Source organism: Tiliqua scincoides, chromosome 1 (assembly GCF_035046505.1).
Source record: "Tiliqua scincoides isolate rTilSci1 chromosome 1, rTilSci1.hap2, whole genome shotgun sequence".
Taxonomy (NCBI): Eukaryota; Metazoa; Chordata; class Lepidosauria; order Squamata; family Scincidae; genus Tiliqua; species Tiliqua scincoides.
The window spans coordinates 110,113,556-110,134,352 of record NC_089821.1 but is presented as its reverse complement, the minus strand read 5'-3'; the positions used below and the strand labels follow the sequence as shown (position 1 = coordinate 110,134,352).

At 41.4% G+C, this 20,797-nt stretch overlaps 1 protein-coding gene across 1 annotated transcript in view; it reads left to right on the top strand.

Annotated features, from left to right (window-relative positions):
• The window catches only part of TTN (titin), a 322,156-nt gene that overhangs the window by 122,457 nt on the left and 178,902 nt on the right, over positions 1-20,797 (top strand). Inside the window, exons 104-129 of the mRNA XM_066621689.1 lie at positions 204-413; positions 503-580; positions 702-728; positions 1,446-1,493; positions 2,221-2,508; positions 3,469-3,750; positions 6,935-7,213; positions 7,321-7,599; positions 7,896-8,183; positions 8,361-8,648; positions 9,802-10,080; positions 10,189-10,467; positions 10,764-11,051; positions 11,225-11,512; positions 12,667-12,945; positions 13,053-13,331; positions 13,628-13,915; positions 14,092-14,379; positions 15,609-15,887; positions 15,995-16,273; positions 16,570-16,857; positions 17,032-17,319; positions 18,461-18,739; positions 18,847-19,125; positions 19,422-19,709; positions 19,884-20,171. Coding sequence (XP_066477786.1) covers positions 204-413; positions 503-580; positions 702-728; positions 1,446-1,493; positions 2,221-2,508; positions 3,469-3,750; positions 6,935-7,213; positions 7,321-7,599; positions 7,896-8,183; positions 8,361-8,648; positions 9,802-10,080; positions 10,189-10,467; positions 10,764-11,051; positions 11,225-11,512; positions 12,667-12,945; positions 13,053-13,331; positions 13,628-13,915; positions 14,092-14,379; positions 15,609-15,887; positions 15,995-16,273; positions 16,570-16,857; positions 17,032-17,319; positions 18,461-18,739; positions 18,847-19,125; positions 19,422-19,709; positions 19,884-20,171 — 6,603 coding nt within the window. The remainder of the gene's footprint in view (positions 1-203; positions 414-502; positions 581-701; positions 729-1,445; positions 1,494-2,220; positions 2,509-3,468; positions 3,751-6,934; positions 7,214-7,320; positions 7,600-7,895; positions 8,184-8,360; positions 8,649-9,801; positions 10,081-10,188; positions 10,468-10,763; positions 11,052-11,224; positions 11,513-12,666; positions 12,946-13,052; positions 13,332-13,627; positions 13,916-14,091; positions 14,380-15,608; positions 15,888-15,994; positions 16,274-16,569; positions 16,858-17,031; positions 17,320-18,460; positions 18,740-18,846; positions 19,126-19,421; positions 19,710-19,883; positions 20,172-20,797) is intronic.

Genomic DNA, 20,797 nt, shown 5'->3' with positions numbered 1-20,797 from the left:
ATAACTGGGCCATTCCCCCTTAAGGGGGAACCCTGCCCCAGGCCCCTCCCCTGCAAATCCTTACCTGCAGTCCCAAAGTCCTACTTGGCTGCTCTATAGCCTTTTGACAGTCATGCATGTATGTAAAACTGTATATGATCAAGAAAAAAAAATGAATCGTGGAAAGGAGTAATGGTTTTATTTTTCATTTATTTTGAAAACAGCTGAACCAATTCAGTTCACAAAAACCATTCAGAATATAGTGGTGAGTGAATACCAATCTGCAACTTTTGAGTGTGAAGTATCTTTTGATGATGCGGTTGTCACATGGTATAAAGGCAAAGTTGAACTGAGAGAGAGTCATAAGTACAGCTTTAGGAGCGAGGGCCGCTGCCATTACATGACAATCCACAATGTAACTGCGGATGATGAAGGTAAAGTTCCAACAGTTTCGTTCTCTGCCCTTTCTTTTTAATTTCCCTTGTAACTGCGGCACCATATCAAATTGCCCTTTTGATTTCAGACGTGTATTCTGTAATTGCTCGTCTTGAGCCAAGAGGCGAAGCAAGAAGCACTGCTGAACTTTACCTGACAACTAAAGGTCAGTACAGGCTTTTTTCTGCTTTAAAAAATGTACAGTAGTTTTACCATGTAAGAACTGAAAGAATGTACGTGAAGTAAAAATCATTTCGAATAAAACACATTCATCTCTTCTCTTGCAGAGATCAAACTGGAAGTGAAGCCTCCAGGTAAAAAAACAGGAGTGCCATGCATAGCAAGCTTTATTTTTGTATCTGGACATGCACGGACTGGAATCAAAGAACTTTGTGCATGTTTCTAAAGGGGCAGATGCACAAGTTCCCTGTAGATTTTCTTTTCCCCCAATTTTATGACATTATACAGTCCTTCAGAATTTCAGGAATAGTATTGGGGGGATTTAAGGGGCTGCTATGAGGGGAGGAAGTCTAAAAACACCATTGGTTCCCTTACCCCATGTCAGGGCCAGGTAGCCCTTATGGGGCTACTTGAATCTGCACCAGCTCCATATCTGGCGCAGACTCAAGTAGCCTGTGAAGGGCTTTAATATGTGGGAGGGAGTATAGGATTTGGCAGCAGCTTTTGCTGCTATCCCTGCCCTCCCAGGCCTGAACCGCTCTACCCTCCCCTGCCCAGTTCTGCCCCCTCCCTGCCTTCCCCCGCCCTCCCATCAGGAACACTTCCTGGCCACCCTGTGGGAAACTTACCGTCGGTGGTTTCTGCTAGTCATCCCACCATCACAGAAGCCCAACCGATTGGCCCTGGCCTTTCTGCCGTTGCTGTTAGTATCCTGGCCACCATAAAGTCCTTATGGCACTTTTGCAATGGCCGTTGCACATGCAAAAACTGCACTGCCCAGGCATAGGATTGGGCCCCAAATCTGAAAGATTAATATGATCACTTCTTTCTTCATACATTGGACTTCCCAGATGTTCCAGATGCCAGGGTTGCTGTTCCAGTTGAAGTTCCAGCTGAAGGTAAGGTTTATTTATTTAGTTGCTGCATTTGGCTGTTAAAGTTGGTGGAAAGGGATTTTGGAACTGTATGCTATATTTATGTATTTTAATGAAAACATTACTTACATTTTAAAGAAATTCCTGCTCTTCCTATCTTCATTCCAATGCCAGAAGAGAAGAAAAAGGAAAAACGTATTACAGCTTTGAAACTCAGAACTTTTACAACTCATCTTTGTATATACTTTTCTTTCCTGGGATCCTTTATTTTATTGTGTGTTAATCTTTAGAGCTCTTTCACTCTTTTAGCAGTGTTTAATCTGGTGCAGAGGCTGCAGGAATCCTATAGTTACTATTTATTGCATGCCTGCCTTTTTTAACGAAAACGTCCACCTTCTTTTGCAAGGAAATTAAAGGACACCGAGCAAACTCTTGGCTTTCCTATCAAGTTTGTTTGCCGCCTAAATGGAGCAGAACCTATTAGTGTTACTTGGTATAAAGATGGTGCGCCTTTAAGAGATGACTTTGATGTGCAAGCCTCTTACATAGATAATGTGGCAACTCTTATCTGTTGAAAGCCGAGATGAGCCACACAGGGCAGTACTCTTGCACAGCTACCAATGCTGTTGGAACCGCTACCTCTAGTGCTAGGCTTCTGTTTTATTTATTTCTTCTTTAGTAGTTGCCTGTATATTTATAGATACAAAGGGAAAATGTCAATCAACACTCTCCTGTTCCTTTTAATTCCCAGAACCTAAGCAAGCACCCTTGTTTGATATTACACCCAAGTCCATAGATGTTCCTGTTGGACAGAGTGCTGACTTTGAGTGTCACGTGACCGGAGCCCAACCAATACGTGTGACCTGGGCGAAAGATGGCCGAGAGATCCGTACAGGAGGAAACTATGCCATTACTTTTGTAGCAAATACAGCCCACTTAAGGATCCTGAGAGTAGGCAAACGAGACACTGGACAGTATACCTGCCAAGCTAGCAATGATGTTGGAAAAGACTTTTGCTCAGCCCAGCTTAATGTGAAAGGTATTGGAATTTTAGGTCACCATAGGACTTTCTTGGGATGATGTCTTTTCAGTCAGTTCTTTGTGTCTGAATGTTTGAAGTTAAAACTTAACAGAATTATTTCAGAAGAAAAATTTATCCTAGAACTCAATCTGTTGGTATCAAAGACCTGAATTGTTTTCTCTTACTTTTTCTTGAAACTCCAAGGGAGCAAAAGAAAGACAGTTAAACTTGTGGAGCTATAATTTTTTTTTAAAAGTGATATATATTAGCGATTCTTTCCTTACATTCATGCTAAATGTGGTTCAATGGAATTTTTGTTATCATTGTAAACATAACACTGGATTTCATTTATTTATATTTTGTGTATTTTTTATACATAGCTTTATAAAAATAGTTAATGACAAAAATATAGATGTCCCAATCCATGAATACAGGCCAATGCTGAATTCTGCAAATCCCTCTCATGTGGCAACATACTGCCAGGGAGGAAATTAGCAAGTGGCCTCCTGACTTGGCACATTTGTCAAAAGATGTGGTCTTTGTTCTCCTAATCTGGTCTTTGTTCTCCCCAATAGCCTGAAGTTGTGGATTGGGACCACAGCTTATCAGGGAATAAAAGTCAGGGGTTGTTTTAATAATTAAATAAAACTGAATTTTCCATTTGCTTTTGGGATAGCTGACATTTATATTATAGAAATATTCATGCTAAGTTAGTGATCATTTTTTGTAACAATGACAAATTATTTATAGAAGAGCTTACATGGAAATGTAAAATTGCATGTAGAAGTCTTGAACAAACTATGGACAAACTCTTTGAAAGCTATTTGAACATTTTTTCCTCTCTCAAGCTTAATGTTGGGTTGTTGCAATTGAATTTACCATTTTGTATCATTTCCATGGTAAAATTCATATGTTCTCAATAGTTTTTACTCATCACATAGTACAATATTGAATGTTACTTTCCTTCTGGTTTCTTAGAACCTCCTAAATTTGTAAAGAGACTAGAAGCAGCGACAATGGTGAAACAGGGTGATTCATGTCAACTTGAATGTAAGATTAGTGGTTCCCCAGAAATCAAAATTGTATGGTACAAGAATGACCAAGAAATACATCCTAGTGACAAGCACCACATGGCATTCAGTGACTCCACAGCAGTCTTAATCATCGTTGAAGCCAACCCTGAAGACAGTGGAGATTACATCTGTGAAGCACTCAATTCTGCTGGCACTGCGAGCTGCAGTACAACTGTCACAGTAAAAGGTTAGAAGTCAACATATCCACAGCCTTCCCCCCTTGCCTTGTCATATTTTCCACTCTTAAAGGGCCAGAAGATTGGTAGTTGGACACAAATAGTCAAAAGTACTGATGAAGATGTGTAATTAGATGACCCAAGCTAAAGTTGTAGGGGAAATTGTAAAGGTGCTGATGATTATGGCCCAAGTACACATATAGTAAAAGAATCTTGAAAAATTTAAGAGCAGAAGAAACAGCCTTATTTATAGAAGGCCCTACATGGAAATGTAAGTTGTATATAGAAGTCTTTGAACCCTCCTTGAACATTTTCCCTCACTGAATGCTCTTCCCCTCTCAAGAATCAAGACTAATGGGCCTTCTTTTGGTCATTGGTCTGAACCAGAAGTTACCAAACTATACAGTAGCACAGGACAATAAGGGGTAGAATCCATTTCCTGTAATCCATTCTGTGGCCATGTAAGTTCTAAAAACACTCTGTACATCAGGATGCGCTTCTTGAACCTATAACTAATACCTAGGAAGTTAAAAGACAAGTGACAACAGGTGGATGGATCAAAGAAGTGGGTGATAATGCCAGATATGAGGTTACAATAGTAGGAGTACCGGCTTTCTGTTATCTGTGCCAGCTGCAGTGCTGTGAGATGCTTGTCAGTTACCTCCTGGCTATAGTTAGAGAAGACATTAGATGTGAACAGGAATTATAAGGGGGGAAAGAATCACATGTGTCTTTTTTAAATTTACAACACCCATAAGGATAGAGAGGAAGCCAGTCTGAAAATATGTTATGGAAGAGCCTGAGTATGGCCTAGGGAGTATCAAATCAAGGATAATGGGTCTAACTGGGGGTGTGGCAAAATCATGGCATGCGACAAAGATTCTGTGTAGGCGCAACTCTTCCTTATTAACTGCATTTATTTGGAAAATCCAGTCCTACGTGTGAAAAGAATTTGAGGGGAGATGCCAAGTTTTCAAGCAGGACTTTACAACTTTGAATATAGAAATGACCTCAAAATGAACTGCTGTGCTCTCAGCACTTTCGAAAGCGAGAGGACCACCTAGGCACCTAAATAGGGATTTACAAGGATATCTTCTGGCTTCTGTCCCTGAATGGCTTGCCTCCTCTCCTGCTAGCAAGAAACCTCTCCCAGGAGTCCAGTTACATGTTCTCATATTCCTTTTTTTTAATAGAACCTCCTGTTTTTAGCAAGAAACCTAGCCCGGTAGATACACTTAAGGGCTCTGATGTCATCCTTCAGTGTGAAATTGCAGGCACACCACCATTTGAAGTTGTCTGGTTCAAGGACGGAAAGCAAGTCAGAAGCAGTAAGAAGTTCAAAGTTACAACTAAGAACTTCAATGCCAGCGTTCACATTCTTAACCTTGAAGCTACGGACACTGGGGAATATCAGTGCAAAGTGTCAAATGAGGTGGGAAGTGACACTTGTGCTTGCAGTGTAAAATTCAAAGGTTAGTATTTCTAAACAGCGGTTCTTCTGGGGCACCTTTTTCTTTCTGTTTTGCTTGCAATTTTCTTTTTCTTTTTTCTGACCATGAATAATTCTCTTCTGCGCCAGAACCACCTCGGTTTGTTAAGAAGCTGAGTGACACCTCCACCTATGGTGGGGAACCCATGGCACTGAGGGCTGTAGTAGAAGGCTCCCAGCCTATTTCTGTTGTGTGGCTGAAGGACAAGGGTGAAATAATACGGGAGAGTGAAAACATCAAGATTTCGTTTTCGGATAACATTGCTACTCTTCAAATTGCAAGTGCCGAAGCCACCAATACCGGGAAGTACATCTGCCAGATTAAAAACGATGCTGGCATGCGAGAATGCGCGGGATATTTACATGTTTTCGGTGGGTATTGGCTACCATTACTTTCTAAAGAATTAAATCTTTACTGCCTTTGCAGTCTCAGCACTCAAGCAATTTGGGTCCTGCTCTTGGTTTTGCAACTCAGTTTTGTGCATTATCTTCCTCATTCCAGAACCGGCTGTGATTCTAGAAAAGCCTGAACCAATGGTGGTGACAGCTGGCAATGCTTTTACTCTGGAGTGTACTGTGGGTGGGACACCTGAGCTAATCACCAAGTGGCTTAAGGACGGAAGGGAACTCGCCAACAGTCGCAAGCACCAGATCAGCTTTTCCAACAAAGTAGCAACTCTTAAGGTTCTTTCTGCTGACATGAATGACAGGGGGCTGTACACTTTTGAAGTGCATAACGAAGTGGGGGAAAGCAGCTGCACGTCCTCAGTCGATGTTTCAGGTTTGCTGGAGATCTTTCTTCTCCATTACTACTTCTTTTACCTTTTGCCTGTATTGTCTCCTCTTTAAATATGGCTCTTTGTTGCCTTTCCCCACAGAACGTGTTGTTCCTCCTTATTTTATCAGAAGATTAAAAGAAACTTTTGGTGTCCTGGGCTCCTCGGTTGTTCTGGAATGCAAATTAGCTGGGTCACCACCTATTTCAGTAACTTGGTTTCATGGAGGAAATGAGATTTTCAGTGGAGACAAATACGAAACTGCCTTTTCAGATAATGTCTGTGCTTTGAAGGTGAATGCTCTGGACACATCCGATACAGGGCCATACACCTGTGCTGCTGCAAATGTAGCTGGCTCTGATGAATGCAGTGCCTTTTTGACCGTGCAAGGTCAGTATAGGATAAAGGCTCCCTATATAACCCTACCATATTTTTATCTTCTTGCTATTCTTTGCTATTCTTTGTATAAGGATTTCAAGTATCTAGTACATCAATTAACACTTAGTCTAAACTTTGTGTCTGTATAAATCTAGAACCTCCCTCTTTTGCAAAGACACCTGATCTACTGGAGGTTTTACCTGGAATGAGCGTAACATTCAGAAGCCTGATCAGAGGAACTCCCCCATTCAGAGTTCACTGGTTTAAGGAAAGTAGAGAACTTTTGCCAGGGAAAACATGCAACATCATCCTGGCAGATTCAACCGCGGAGCTGGAATTGTTTGAAGTAGGACCACTCCAGACTGGAGATTATACCTGCCTTGCCACTAATGATGCTGGCAGTGCTTCTTGCACCACACATCTTTTTGTGAAAGGTTGGTCCAAATGCATCCCACATACTTATATATTTATGTGCATGTGCGTATGCACACATGCATATACGCATGGTCCAGTTCCTGGTTTGACCTGTTCTTTCATGTGACTTTACCTCAGAGCCAGCTGTGTTTGTGAAGAAACTAAGCGATTTCAGCGTGGAGCACAGCAAACCAATTGTTCTTGAAAGTACGTTCAGTGGGACTCCTCCACTTACAGTTACGTGGAAGAAGAATGGCTTAAACATCACACAGTCTCCAAACTGTCACATAACAACCACAGAAAAATCAGGCATCCTGGAAATTCCTAATAGTACCAGAGAAGATGAAGGAGAATACACCTGTGAAATTGCAAATGATGCTGGAGAGGACGTATGCCATGCCTTAGTATCCATCTTAGGTGTGTTACTGTCTTAAATGGGTTGACTATTCTTGTATTAATTGCCATTATTTAAACAATCTGTTTAGATTGATTGGGGGTACTGATGATACTAATTTCTACTCCAGAACCACCTCATTTTGTTAAACACTTGGAACGTGTGGAGGTGACGGTTGGAGAGCCTGCAACTTTACAATGCCAAGTGGCTGGAACCCCAGAAATTAAAGTGTCGTGGTACAAAGGAGATACCAAACTAAGATCAACTCAGACTTACAAAATGCACTTCAAGAACAATGTAGCTTCACTTGCTTTCAGTAAGGTGGAGAATACTGACATCGGTGAATACACCTGCAAAGCAGAAAACAGTGTTGGATTTGTTTTGACAACAGCAGCGCTTACTGTCAAAGGTGACTGTTCTCTTCCAAATCATTGGGTCTTGTCATTCCAAAGCTATGAATTGAAATCCTTTGCATGTAAGACCTGAAAGGCCATAATTCAGTTGCACTGTGGGTACAATACTCATGTGTGAATAATCTCTGTTGGGGTTACTAAAGCCCTGGTATCTTTTATTCTCCTTTGCTGCCTGTATAGTCACACAGGGAGAACAAATAGGTTGACATCTGCAGTGTAAATGCATCATGATCTCAGTTTTCTTTTGAGTCTTATAGGATGCATTGTTTCATGCTGCAATTTGTTTTTGCAGACCGCAAACTTCCTCCATCATTTACAAGAAAGCTGAAAGATATCCAGGAGACCGTTGGTTCTCCAATCGCTTTTGATTGCCGTATAATTGGCTCTGAACCTCTTCAAGTGTCTTGGCATAAGGATGGGGTGTTGTTGAGTGATGATGATAATATTGAAATCACGTTCTTAAACAGTGTAGCAACTCTTCAGATCTTGCAGACCAGCACTGCTCATTCAGGCCAGTACACTTGCACAGCAAATAATGCTCTTGGAACGGCTTCTTCTAGTGCCAAGCTCCAGCTCACAGGTTCGTAGCCTATTAAATCTAGCTTAGTTACAGATTGTTTTGGTTCTAATGAAGATAAACAAATCACAGAACTACTGTCAAAAATAGCCCATGAACAAGTGCCATTTTGAAGGAAAGGCAACGGCAAGAGTTCTGTTGTCTCTTATGTTGTCTGTTTTCACTTTTTTTTTTTTTTAGAACACCTGAAACCTCCATTCTTTGACGTGAAACCTCTACCCATTGATGTTGCTCTTGGGGAAAGTGGTTCCTTCAAGTGTCATGTCACAGGATCAGGGCCAATGAAAGTCACCTGGGCAAAAGATAACAGAGAGATCCGCTCTGGTGGCAATTACAAGATCACACTGGTAGAAAACACAGCAACACTGACCATTCTTAAAGTAGGCAAAGGGGATGCTGGACTTTACACCTGCTATGCAAGCAACAGTGCAGGGAAGGATTCTTGTGCTGCTCAGTTGGGTTTCAAAGGTAATTTATAAACAGTGCTATTTTTTTTTCTCCTTCAGTTCTGTAAAGCAAGCAACTTAAAAAGACATTTATGGATCTTCTAGTCTTTGCAGCAGGCGCAATTGGATGTTATTCATGATCAAGAGTAATAGCTGATACAAATATTTTGGGGATTTTAACATGAAGTTATTTTTATATGACAGTTAATACCATGCTGTGCATCATGTTTATTGCTTACAAGGTTCTTTAAATTTAGGAATGTGTGGAGATACATCAAGCCATAAATGGGATGGACATAGAACGTCCTTTTAATACTTCTTGTTATCTGCTAGGATTAGGTTCCTGAAAACCCTAATGCATAGTGAATTTGCAGATAATGAACCATTGCTCTAATGGGATCGGTGGGGTTAGGTACAAGGGGTTACTGGAGGGGAGGAGTGTCTTCCCTGCCATTAGAAGAATCCAGCAGAGACCCTCAGGAAGTCAGCAGAGTGCAGCAGGAAGTACCAAAGTATCTCTGAATGCTGGAGAGTCCTTCCAGAGGCTGTAAGAACCTCCAGAATGGCACTTGCAGCCACTGTAGACCCCTTAAAATTACCAGCGGAATCTACCGCCAGTCATTGGTCACAAGTGCCATTCTGAAGGTCTCTGAAGCCTCTGGAAGGTCTCTGCATAGTAGATAACAAAAGCATAGGTGCAGATAAGGAGAAAAGGTATCCATTTTCTCCCTTGCAGATAAGTGAATTTGCAGATAAGCGAATATATATATATAAAGAGAGAGAGTAAGAGAGAGAGAGGTTGCCTTGTATAGGTTGTTTTTTCTGTCAAGTGTGGTTCTGTGGAAATCCATTGTTCCAAATAAAAAGGGAACTACATGGCAAGTTCAACCATCTCTTCTACATGCACCCAATGAGATATAGCGAAAGCATCCTGAGTGCTTTCTTTTTTCTCTCTGTGGTAGACATCTGATCACGCATTTCCCCACCTCCCATTATACCTGCCTTACCACTAATGATGCTGGCAGTGCTTCTTGCACCACACATCTTTTTGTGAAAGGTTGCTCCAAATGCATCCCACACACTTATATATTTACGTGCATGTGCGTAGGCACACATGCATATTCGCATGGTCCAGTTCCTGGTTTGACCTGTTCTTTCATGTGACTTTACCTCAGAGCCAGCTGTGTTTGTGAAGAAACTAAGCGATTTCAGAGTGGAGCACAGCAAATCCATTGTTCTTGAAACTACATTCAGTGGGACTCCTCCACTTACAGTTACGTGGAAGAAGAATGGCTTAAACATCACACAGTCTCCAAACTGTCACATAACAACCACAGAAAAATCAGGCATCCTGGAAATTCCAAATAGTACCAGAGAAGATGAAGGAGAATACACCTGTGAAATTGCAAATGATGCTGGAGAGGACGTATGCCATGCCTTAGTATCCATCTTAGGTGTGTTACTGTCTTAAACGGGTTGGCTATTCTTGTATTAATTGCCATTATTTAAACAATCTGTTTAGATTGATTGGGGGGTACTGATGATACTAATTTCTACTCCAGAACCACCTCATTTTGTTAAACACTTGGAACGTGTGGAGGTGACGGTTGGAGAGCCTGCAACTTTACAATGCCAAGTGGCTGGAACCCCAGAAATTAAAGTGTCGTGGTACAAAGGAGATACCAAACTAAGATCAACTCAGACTTACAAAATGCACTTCAAGAACAATGTAGCTTCACTTGCTTTCAGTAAGGTGGAGAATACTGACATCGGTGAATACACCTGCAAAGCAGAAAACAGTGCTGGATTTGTTTTGACAACAGCAGCGCTTACTGTCAAAGGTGACTGTTCTCTTCCAAATCATTGGGTCTTGTCATTCCAAAGCTATGAATTGAAATCCTTTGCATATAAGACCTGAAAGGCCATAATTCAGTTGCACTGTGGGTACAATACTCATGTGTGAATAATCTCTGTTGGGGTTACTAAAGCCCTGGTATCTTTTATTCTCCTTTGCTGCCTGTATAGTCACACAGGAAGAACAAATAGGTTGACATCTGCAGTGTAAATGCATCATGATCTCAGTTTTCTTTTGAGTCTTATAGGATGCATTGTTTCATGCTGCAATTTGTTTTTGCAGACCGCAAACTTCCTCCATCATTTACAAGAAAGCTGAAAGATATCCAGGAGAACGTTGGTTCTCCAATCGCTTTTGATTGCCGTATAACTGGCTCTGAACCTCTTCAAGTGTCTTGGCATAAGGATGGGGTGTTGTTGAGTGATGATGACAATATTGAAACCACGTTCTTAAACAGTGTAGCAACTCTTCAGATCTTGCAGACCAGCACTGCTCATTCAGGCCAGTACACTTGCACAGCAAATAATGCTCTTGGAACGGCTTCTTCTAGTGCCAAGCTCCAGCTCACAGGTTCGTAGCCTATTAAATCTAGCTTAGTTACAGATTGTTTTGGTTCTAATGAAGATAAACAAATCACAGAACTACTGTCAAAAATAGCCCATGAACAAGGGCCATTTTGAAGGAAAGGCAACGGCAAGAGTTCTGTTGTCTCTTATGTTGTCTGTTTTCACTTTTTTTTTTAGAACACCTGAAACCTCCATTCTTTGACGTGAAACCTTTACCCATTGATGTTGCTCTTGGGGAAAGTGGTTCTTTCAAGTGTCATGTCACAGGATCAGGGCCAATGAAAGTCACCTGGGCAAAAGATAACAGAGAGATCCGCTCTGGTGGCAATTACAAGATCACACTGGTAGAAAACACAGCAACACTGACCATTCTTAAAGTAGGCAAAGGGGATGCTGGACTTTACACCTGCTATGCAAGCAACAGTGCAGGGAAGGATTCTTGTGCTGCTCAGCTGGGTTTTAAAGGTAATTTATAAACAGTGCTATTTTTTTTTCTCCTTCAGTTCTGTAAAGCAAGCAACTTAAAAAGACATTTATGGATCTTCTAGTCTTTGCAGCAGGCGCAATTGGATGGTATTCATGATCAAGAGTAATAGCTGATACAAATATTTTGGGGATTTTAACATGAAGTTATTTTTATATGACAGTTAATACCATGCTGTGCATCATGTTTATTGCTTACAAGGTTCTTTAAATTTAGGAATGTGCGGAGATACATCGAGCCATAAATGGGATGGACATAGAATGTCCTTTTAATACTTCTTGTTATCTGCTAGGATTAGGTTCCTGAAAACCCTAATGCATAGTGAATTTGCAGATAATGAACCATTGCTCTAATGGGATCGGTGGGGTTAGGTACAAGGGGTTACCGGAGGGTAGGGGTGTCTTCCCTGCCATTAGAAGAATCCAGGAGAGACCCTCAGGAAGTCAGCAGAGTGCAGCAGGAAGTACCAAAGTATCTCTGAATGCTGCAGAGTCCTTCCAGAGGCTGTAAGAACCTCCAGAATGGCACTTGCAGCCACTGTAGACCCCTTTAAAATGACCTGCGGAATCTTCTGCCAGCCATTGGTCACAAGTGCCATTCTGAAGGTCTCTGAAGCCTCTGGAAGGTCTCTGCATAGTAGATAACAAAAACATAGGTGCAGATAAGGAGAAAAGGTATCCATTTTGTCCCTTGCAGATAAGTGAATTTGCAGATAAGCGAATATATATATATAAAGAGAGAGAGTAAGAGAGAGAGAGGTTGCCTTGTATAGGTTGTTTTTTCTGTCAAGTGTGGTTCTGTGGAAATCCATTGTTCCAAATAAAAAGGGAACTACATGGCAAGTTCAACCATCTCTTCTACATGCACCCAATGAGATATAGCAAAAGCATCCTGAGTGCTTTCTTTTTTCTCTCTGTGGTAGACATCTGATCACGCATTTCCCCACCCCCCATTATACCTGCCTTACCACTAATGATGCTGGCAGTGCTTCTTGCACCACACATCTTTTTGTGAAAGGTTGGTCCAAATGCATCCCACACACTTATATATTTACGTGCATGTGCGTAGGCACACATGCATATGCGCATGGTCCAGTTCCTGGTTTGACCTGTTCTTTCATGTGACTTTACCTCAGAGCCAGCTGTGTTTGTGAAGAAACTAAGCGATTTCAGCGTGGAGCACAGCAAATCCATTGTTCTTCAAACTACGTTCAGTGGGACTCCTCCACTTACAGTTACGTGGAAGAAGAATGGCTTAAACATCACACAGTCTCCAAACTGTCACATAACAACCACAGAAAAATCAGGCATCCTGGAAATTCCTAATAGTACCAGAGAAGATGAAGGAGAATACACCTGTGAAATTGCAAATGATGCTGGAGAGGACGTATGCCATGCCTTAGTATCCATCTTAGGTGTGTTACTGTCTTAAACGGGTTGACTATTCTTGTATTAATTGCCATTATTTAAACAATCTGTTTAGATTGATTGGGGGTACTGATGATACTAATTTCTACTCCAGAACCACCTCATTTTGTTAAACACTTGGAACGTGTGGAGGTGACGGTTGGAGAGCCTGCAACTTTACAATGCCAAGTGGCTGGAACCCCAGAAATTAAAGTGTCGTGGTACAAAGGAGATACCAAACTAAGATCAACTCAGACTTACAAAATGCACTTCAAGAACAATGTAGCTTCACTTGCTTTCAGTAAGGTGGGGAATACTGACTTCGGTGAATACACCTGCAAAGCAGAAAACAGTGTTGGATTTGTTTTGACAACAGCAGCGCTTACTGTCAAAGGTGACTGTTCTCTTCCAAATCATTGGGTCTTGTCATTCCAAAGCTATGAATTGAAATCCTTTGCATGTAAGACCTGAAAGGCCATAATTCAGTTGCACTTTGGGTACAATACTCATGTGTGAATAATCTCTGTTGGGGTTACTAAAGCCCTGGTATCTTTTATTCTCCTTTGCTGCCTGTATAGTCACACAGGGAGAACAAATAGGTTGGCATCTGCAGTGTAAATGCATCGTCATCTCAGTTTTCTTTTGAGTCTTATAGGATGCATTGTTTCATGCTGCAATTTGTTTTTGCAGACCGCAAACTTCCTCCATCATTTACAAGAAAGCTGAAAGATATCCAGGAGACCGTTGGTTCTCCAATCGCTTTTGATTGCCGTATAACTGGCTCTGAACCTCTTCAAGTGTCTTGGCATAAGGATGGGGTGTTGTTGAGTGATGATGACAATATTGAAACCACGTTCTTAAACAGTGTAGCAACTCTTCAGATCTTGCAGACCAGCACTGCTCATTCAGGCCAGTACACTTGCACAGCAAATAATGCTCTTGGAACGGCTTCTTCTAGTGCCAAGCTCCAGCTCACAGGTTCGTAGCCTATTAAATCTAGCTTAATTACAGATTGTTTTGGTTCTAATGAAGATAAACAAATCACAGAACTACTGTCAAAAATAGCCCATGAACAAGGGCCATTTTGAAGGAAAGGCAACGGCAAGAGTTCTGTTGTCTCTTATGTTGTCTGTTTTCACTTTTTTTTTTTTTAGAACACCTGAAACCTCCATTCTTTGATGTGAAACCTTTACCCATTGATGTTGCTCTTGGGGAAAGTGGTTCCTTCAAGTGTCATGTCACAGGATCAGGGCCAATGAAAGTCACCTGGGCAAAAGATAACAGAGAGATCCGCTCTGGTGGCAATTACAAGATCACACTGGTAGAAAACACAGCAACACTGACCATTCTTAAAGTAGGCAAAGTGGATGCTGGACTTTACACCTGCTATGCAAGCAACAGTGCAGGGAAGGATTCTTGTGCTGCTCAGTTGGGTTTCAAAGGTAATTTATAAACAGTGCTATTTTTTTTCTCCTTCAGTTCTGTAAAGCAAGCAACTTAAAAAGACATTTATGGATCTTCTGGTCTTTGCAGCAGGCGCAATTGGATGGTATTCAGTTCAGTTCAGTAAGACCTTTATTGGCATAAAAGATGGTATTCATGATCAAGAGTAATAGCTGATAAAAATATTTTGGGGATTTTAACATGAAGTTATTTTTATATGACAGTTAATACCATGCTGTGCATCATGTTTATTGCTTACAAGGTTGTTTAATTTAGGAATGTTTGGAGATACATCGAGCCATAAATGGGATGGACATAGATCGTCCTTTTAATAAGTCAGTTCTCGTTATCAGCTAGGATTAGGTTCCTGAAAACCCTAATGCATAGTGAATTTGCAGATAACGAACCATTGCTCTGATGGGATCAGTGGGGTTAGGTACAAGGGGTTACCGGGGGGCAGGGGTGTCTTCCTTGCCATTAGAAGAATCCAGCAGAGACCCTCAGGAAGTCAGCAGAGTGCAGCAGGAAGTACCAAAGTATCTCTGAATGCTGCAGAGTCCTTCCAGAGGCTGTAAGAACCTCCAGAATGGCACTTGCAGCCACTGTAGACCCCTTTAAAAGGACCAGTGCAATCTTCTGCCAGCCATTGGTCACAAGTGCCATTCTGAAGGTCTCTGAAGCCTCTGGAAGGTCTCTGCATAGTAGATCACAAAAACATAGGTGCAGATAAGGAGAAAAGGTATCCATTTTGTCCCTTGCAGATAAGTGAATTTGCAGATAAGCGAATATATATATATATATATATATAAAAAAAGAGAGAGAAAGAGAGAGAGAGAAAGAGAGAGAGAGAGGTTGCCTTGTATAGGTTGTTTTTTCTGCCAAGTGTGGTTCTGTGGAAATCCATTGTTCCAAATAAAAAGGGAACTACATGGCAAGTTCAACCATCTCTTCTACATGCACCCAATGAGATATAGCAAAAGCATCCTGAGTGCTTTCTTTTTTCTCTCTGTGGTAGACATCTGATCACGCATTTCCCCACCCCCCATTATACCTGCCTTACCACTAATGATGCTGGCAGTGCTTCTTGCACCACACATCTTTTTGTGAAAGGTTGGTCCAAATGCATCCCACATACTTATATATTTACGGGCATGTGCGTAGGCACCCATGCATATGCGCATGGTCCAGTTCCTGGTTTGACCTGTTCTTTCATGTGACTTTACCTCAGAACCAGCTGTGTTTGTGAAGAAACTAAGCGATTTCAGAGTGGAGCACAGCAAATCCATTGTTCTTCAAACTACGTTCAGTGGGACTCCTCCACTTACAGTTACGTGGAAGAAGAATGGCTTAAACATCACACAGTCTCCAAACTGTCACATAACAACCACAGAAAAATCAGGCATCCTGGAAATTCCTAATAGTACCAGAGAAGATGAAGGAGAATACACCTGTGAAATTGCAAATGATGCTGGAGAGGACGTATGCCATGCCTTAGTATCCATCTTAGGTGTGTTACTGTCTTAAATGGGTTGACTATTCTTGTATTAATTGCCATTATTTAAACAATCTGTTTAGATTGATTGGGGGTACTGATGATACTAATTTCTACTCCAGAACCACCTCATTTTGTTAAACACTTGGAACGTGTGGAGGTGACGGTTGGAGAGCCTGCAACTTTACAATGCCAAGTGGCTGGAACCCCAGAAATTAAAGTGTCGTGGTACAAAGGAGATACCAAACTAAGATCAACTCAGACTTACAAAATGCACTTCAAGAACAATGTAGCTTCACTTGCTTTCAGTAAGGTGGGGAATACTGACTTCGGTGAATACACCTGCAAAGCAGAAAACAGTGTTGGATTTGTTTTGACAACAGCAGCGCTTACTGTCAAAGGTGACTGTTCTCTTCCAAATCATTGGGTCTTGTCATTCCAAAGCTATGAATTGAAATCCTTTGCATGTAAGACCTGAAAGGCCATAATTCAGTTGCACTGTGGGTACAATACTCATGTGTGAATAATCTCTGTTGGGGTTACTAAAGCCCTGGTATCTTTTATTCTCCTTTGCTGCCTGTATAGTCACACAGGGAGAACAAATAGGTTGGCATCTGCAGTGTAAATGCATCGTCATCTCAGTTTTCTTTTGAGTCTTATAGGATGCATTGTTTCATGCTGCAATTTGTTTTTGCAGACCGCAAACTTCCTCCATCATTTACAAGAAAGCTGAAAGATATCCAGGAGACCGTTGGTTCTCCAATCGCTTTTGATTGCCGTATAACTGGCTCTGAACCTCTTCAAGTGTCTTGGCATAAGGATGGGGTGTTGTTGAGTGATGATGACAATATTGAAACCACGTTCTTAAACAGTGTAGCAACTCTTCAGATCTTGCAGACCAGCACTGCTCATTCAGGCCAGTACACTTGCACAGCAAATAATGCTCTTGGAACGGCTTCTTCTAGTGCCAAGCTCCAGCTCACAGGTTCGTAGCCTATTAAATCTAGCTTAATTACAGATTGTTTTGGTTCTAATGAAGATAAACAAATCACAGAATGACTGTCAAAAATAGCCCATGAACAAGGGCCATTTTGAAGGAAAGGCAACGGCAAGAGTTCTGTTGTCTCTTATGTTGTCTGTTTTCACTTTTTTTTTTTAGAACACCTGAAACCTCCATTCTTTGATGTGAAACCTTTACCCATTGATGTTGCTCTTGGGGAAAGTGGTTCTTTCAAGTGTCATGTCACAGGATCAGGGCCAATGAAAGTCACCTGGGCAAAAGATAACAGAGAGATCCGCTCTGGTGGCAATTACAAGATCACACTGGTAGAAAACACAGCAACACTGACCATTCTTAAAGTAGGCAAATGGGATGCTGGACTTTACACCTGCTATGCAAGCAACAGTGCAGGGAAGGATTCTTGTGCTGCTCAGCTGGGTTTCAAAGGTAATTTATAAACAGTGCTATTTTTTTTTCTCCTTCAGTTCTGTAAAGCAAGCAACTTAAAAAGACATTTATGGATCTTCTGGTCTTTGCAGCAGGCGCAATTGGATGGTATTCATGATCAAGAGTAATAGCTGATACAAATATTTTGGGGATTTTAACATGAAGTTATTTTTATATGACAGTTAATACCATGCTGTGCATCATGTTTATTGCTTACAAGGTTGTTTAATTTAGGAATGTTTGGAGATACATCGAGCCATAAATGGGATGGACATTGAATGTCCTTTTAATACTTCTTGTTATCTGCTAGGATTAGGTTCCTGAAAACCCTAATGCATAGTGAATTTGCAGATAATGAACCATTGCTCTAATGGGATCAGTGGGGTTAGGTACAAGGGGTTACTGGAGGGTTGGGGTGTCTTCCCTGCCATTAGAAGAATCCAGCAGAGACCCTCAGGAAGTCAGCAGAGTGCAGCAGGAAGTACCAAAGTATCTCTGAATGCTGCAGAGTCCTTCCAGAGGCTGTAAGAACCTCCAGAATGGCACTTGCAGCCACTGTAGACCCCTTTAAAAGGACCAGAGCAATCTTCTGCCAGCCATTGGTCACAAGTGCCATTCTGAAGGTCTCTGAAGCCTCTGGAAGGTCTCTGCATAGTAGATAACAAAAACATAGGTGCAGATAAGGAGAAAAGGTATCCATTTTGTCCCTTGCAGATAAGTGAATTTGCAGATAAGCGAATATCTAAAGAGAGAGAGAGAGAGAGGTTGCCTTGTATAGGTTGTTTTTTCTGCCAAGTGTGGTTCTGTGGAAATCCATTGTTCCAAATAAAAAGGGAACTACATGGCAAGTTCAACCATCTCTTCTACATGCACCCAATGAGATATAGCAAAAGCATCCTGAGTGCTTTCTTTTTTCTCTCTGTGGTAGACATCTGATCACGCATTTCCCCACCCCCCATTATACCTGCCTTACCACTAATGATGCTGGCAGTGCTTCTTGCACCACACATCTTTTTGTGAAAGGATGGTCCAATTGCATCCCGCATACTTATATATTTACGTGCATGTGCGTAGGCACACATGCATATGCGCATGGTCCAGTTCCTGGTTTGACCTGTTCATTCATGTGACTTTACCTCAGAACCAGCTGTGTTTGTGAAGAAACTAAGCGATTTCAGAGTGGAGCACAGCAAATCCATTGTTCTTCAAACTACGTTCAGTGGGACTCCTCCACTTACAGTTACGTGGAAGAAGAATGGCTTAAACATCACACAGTCTCCAAACTGTCACATAACAACCACAGAAAAATCAGGCATCCTGGAAATTCCTAATAGTACCAGAGAAGATGAAGGAGAATACACCTGTGAAATTGCAAATGATGCTGGAGAGGACGTATGCCATGCCTTAGTATCCATCTTAGGTGTGTTACTGTCTTAAATGGGTTGACTATTCTTGTATTAATTGCCATTATTTAAACAATCTGTTTAGATTGATTGGGGGTACTGATGATACTAATTTCTACTCCAGAACCACCTCATTTTGTTAAACACTTGGAACGTGTGGAGGTGACGGTTGGAGAGCCTGCAACTTTACAATGCCAAGTGGCTGGAACCCCAGAAATTAAAGTGTCGTGGTACAAAGGAGATACCAAACTAAGATCAACTCAGACTTACAAAATGCACTTCAAGAACAATGTAGCTTCACTTGCTTTCAGTAAGGTGGGGAATACTGACTTCGGTGAATACACCTGCAAAGCAGAAAACAGTGTTGGATTTGTTTTGACAACAGCAGCGCTTACTGTCAAAGGTGACTGTTCTCTTCCAAATCATTGGGTCTTGTCATTCCAAAGCTATGAATTGAAATCCTTTGCATGTAAGACCTGAAAGGCCATAATTCAGTTGCACTGTGGGTACAATACTCATGTGTGAATAATCTCTGTTGGGGTTACTAAAGCCCTGGTATCTTTTATTCTCCTTTGCTGCCTGTATAGTCACACAGGGAGAACAAATAGGTTGGCATCTGCAGTGTAAATGCATCGTCATCTCAGTTTTCTTTTGAGTCTTATAGGATGCATTGTTTCATGCTGCAATTTGTTTTTGCAGACCGCAAACTTCCTCCATCATTTACAAGAAAGCTGAAAGATATCCAGGAGACCGTTGGTTCTCCAATCGCTTTTGATTGCCGTATAACTGGCTCTGAACCTCTTCAAGTGTCTTGGCATAAGGATGGGGTGTTGTTGAGTGATGATGACAATATTGAAACCACGTTCTTAAACAGTGTAGCAACTCTTCAGATCTTGCAGACCAGCACTGCTCATTCAGGCCAGTACACTTGCACAGCAAATAATGCTCTTGGAACGGCTTCTTCTAGTGCCAAGCTCCAGCTCACAGGTTCGTAGCCTATTAAATCTAGCTTAGTTACAGATTGTTTTGGTTCTAATGAAGATAAACAAATCACAGAACTACTGTCAAAAATAGCCCATGAACAAGGGCCATTTTGAAGGAAAGGCAACGGCAAGAGTTCTGTTGTCTCTTATGTTGTCTGTTTTCACTTTTTTTTTTTAGAACACCTGAAACCTCCATTCTTTGACGTGAAACCTTTACCCATTGATGTTGCTCTTGGGGAAAGTGGTTCTTTCAAGTGTCATGTCACAGGATCAGGGCCAATGAAAGTCACCTGGGCAAAAGATAACAGAGAGATCCGCTCTGGTGGCAATTACAAGATCACACTGGTAGAAAACACAGCAACACTGACCATTCTTAAAGTAGGCAAATGGGATGCTGGACTTTACACCTGCTATGCAAGCAACAGTGCAGGGAAGGATTCTTGTGCTGCTCAGCTGGGTTTCAAAGGTAATTTATAAACAGTGCTATTTTTTTTTCTCCTTCAGTTCTGTAAAGCAAGCAAATTAAAAAGACATTTATGGATCTTCTGGTCTTTGCAGCAGGCGCAATTGGATGGTATTCAGTTCAGTTCAGTAAGACCTTTATTGGCATAAAAGATGGTATTCATGATCAAGAGTAATAGCTGATAAAAATATTTTGGGGATTTTAACATGAAGTTATTTTTATATGACAGTTAATACCATGCTGTGCATCATGTTTATTGCTTACAAGGTTGTTTAAATTTAGGAATGTTTGGAGATACATCGAGCCATAAATGGGATGGACATAGATCGTCCTTTTAATAAGTCAGTTCTCGTTATCAGCTAGGATTAGGTTCCTGAAAACCCTAATGCATAGTGAATTTGCAGATAACGAACCATTGCTCTGATGGGATCAGTGGGGTTAGGTACAAGGGGTTACCGGGGGGCAGGGGTGTCTTCCTTGCCATTAGAAGAATCCAGCAGAGACCCTCAGGAAGTCAGCAGAGTGCAGCAGGAAGTACCAAAGTATCTCTGAATGCTGCAGAGTCCTTCCAGAGGCTGTAAGAACCTCCAGAATGGCACTTGCAGCCACTGTAGACCCCTTTAAAATGA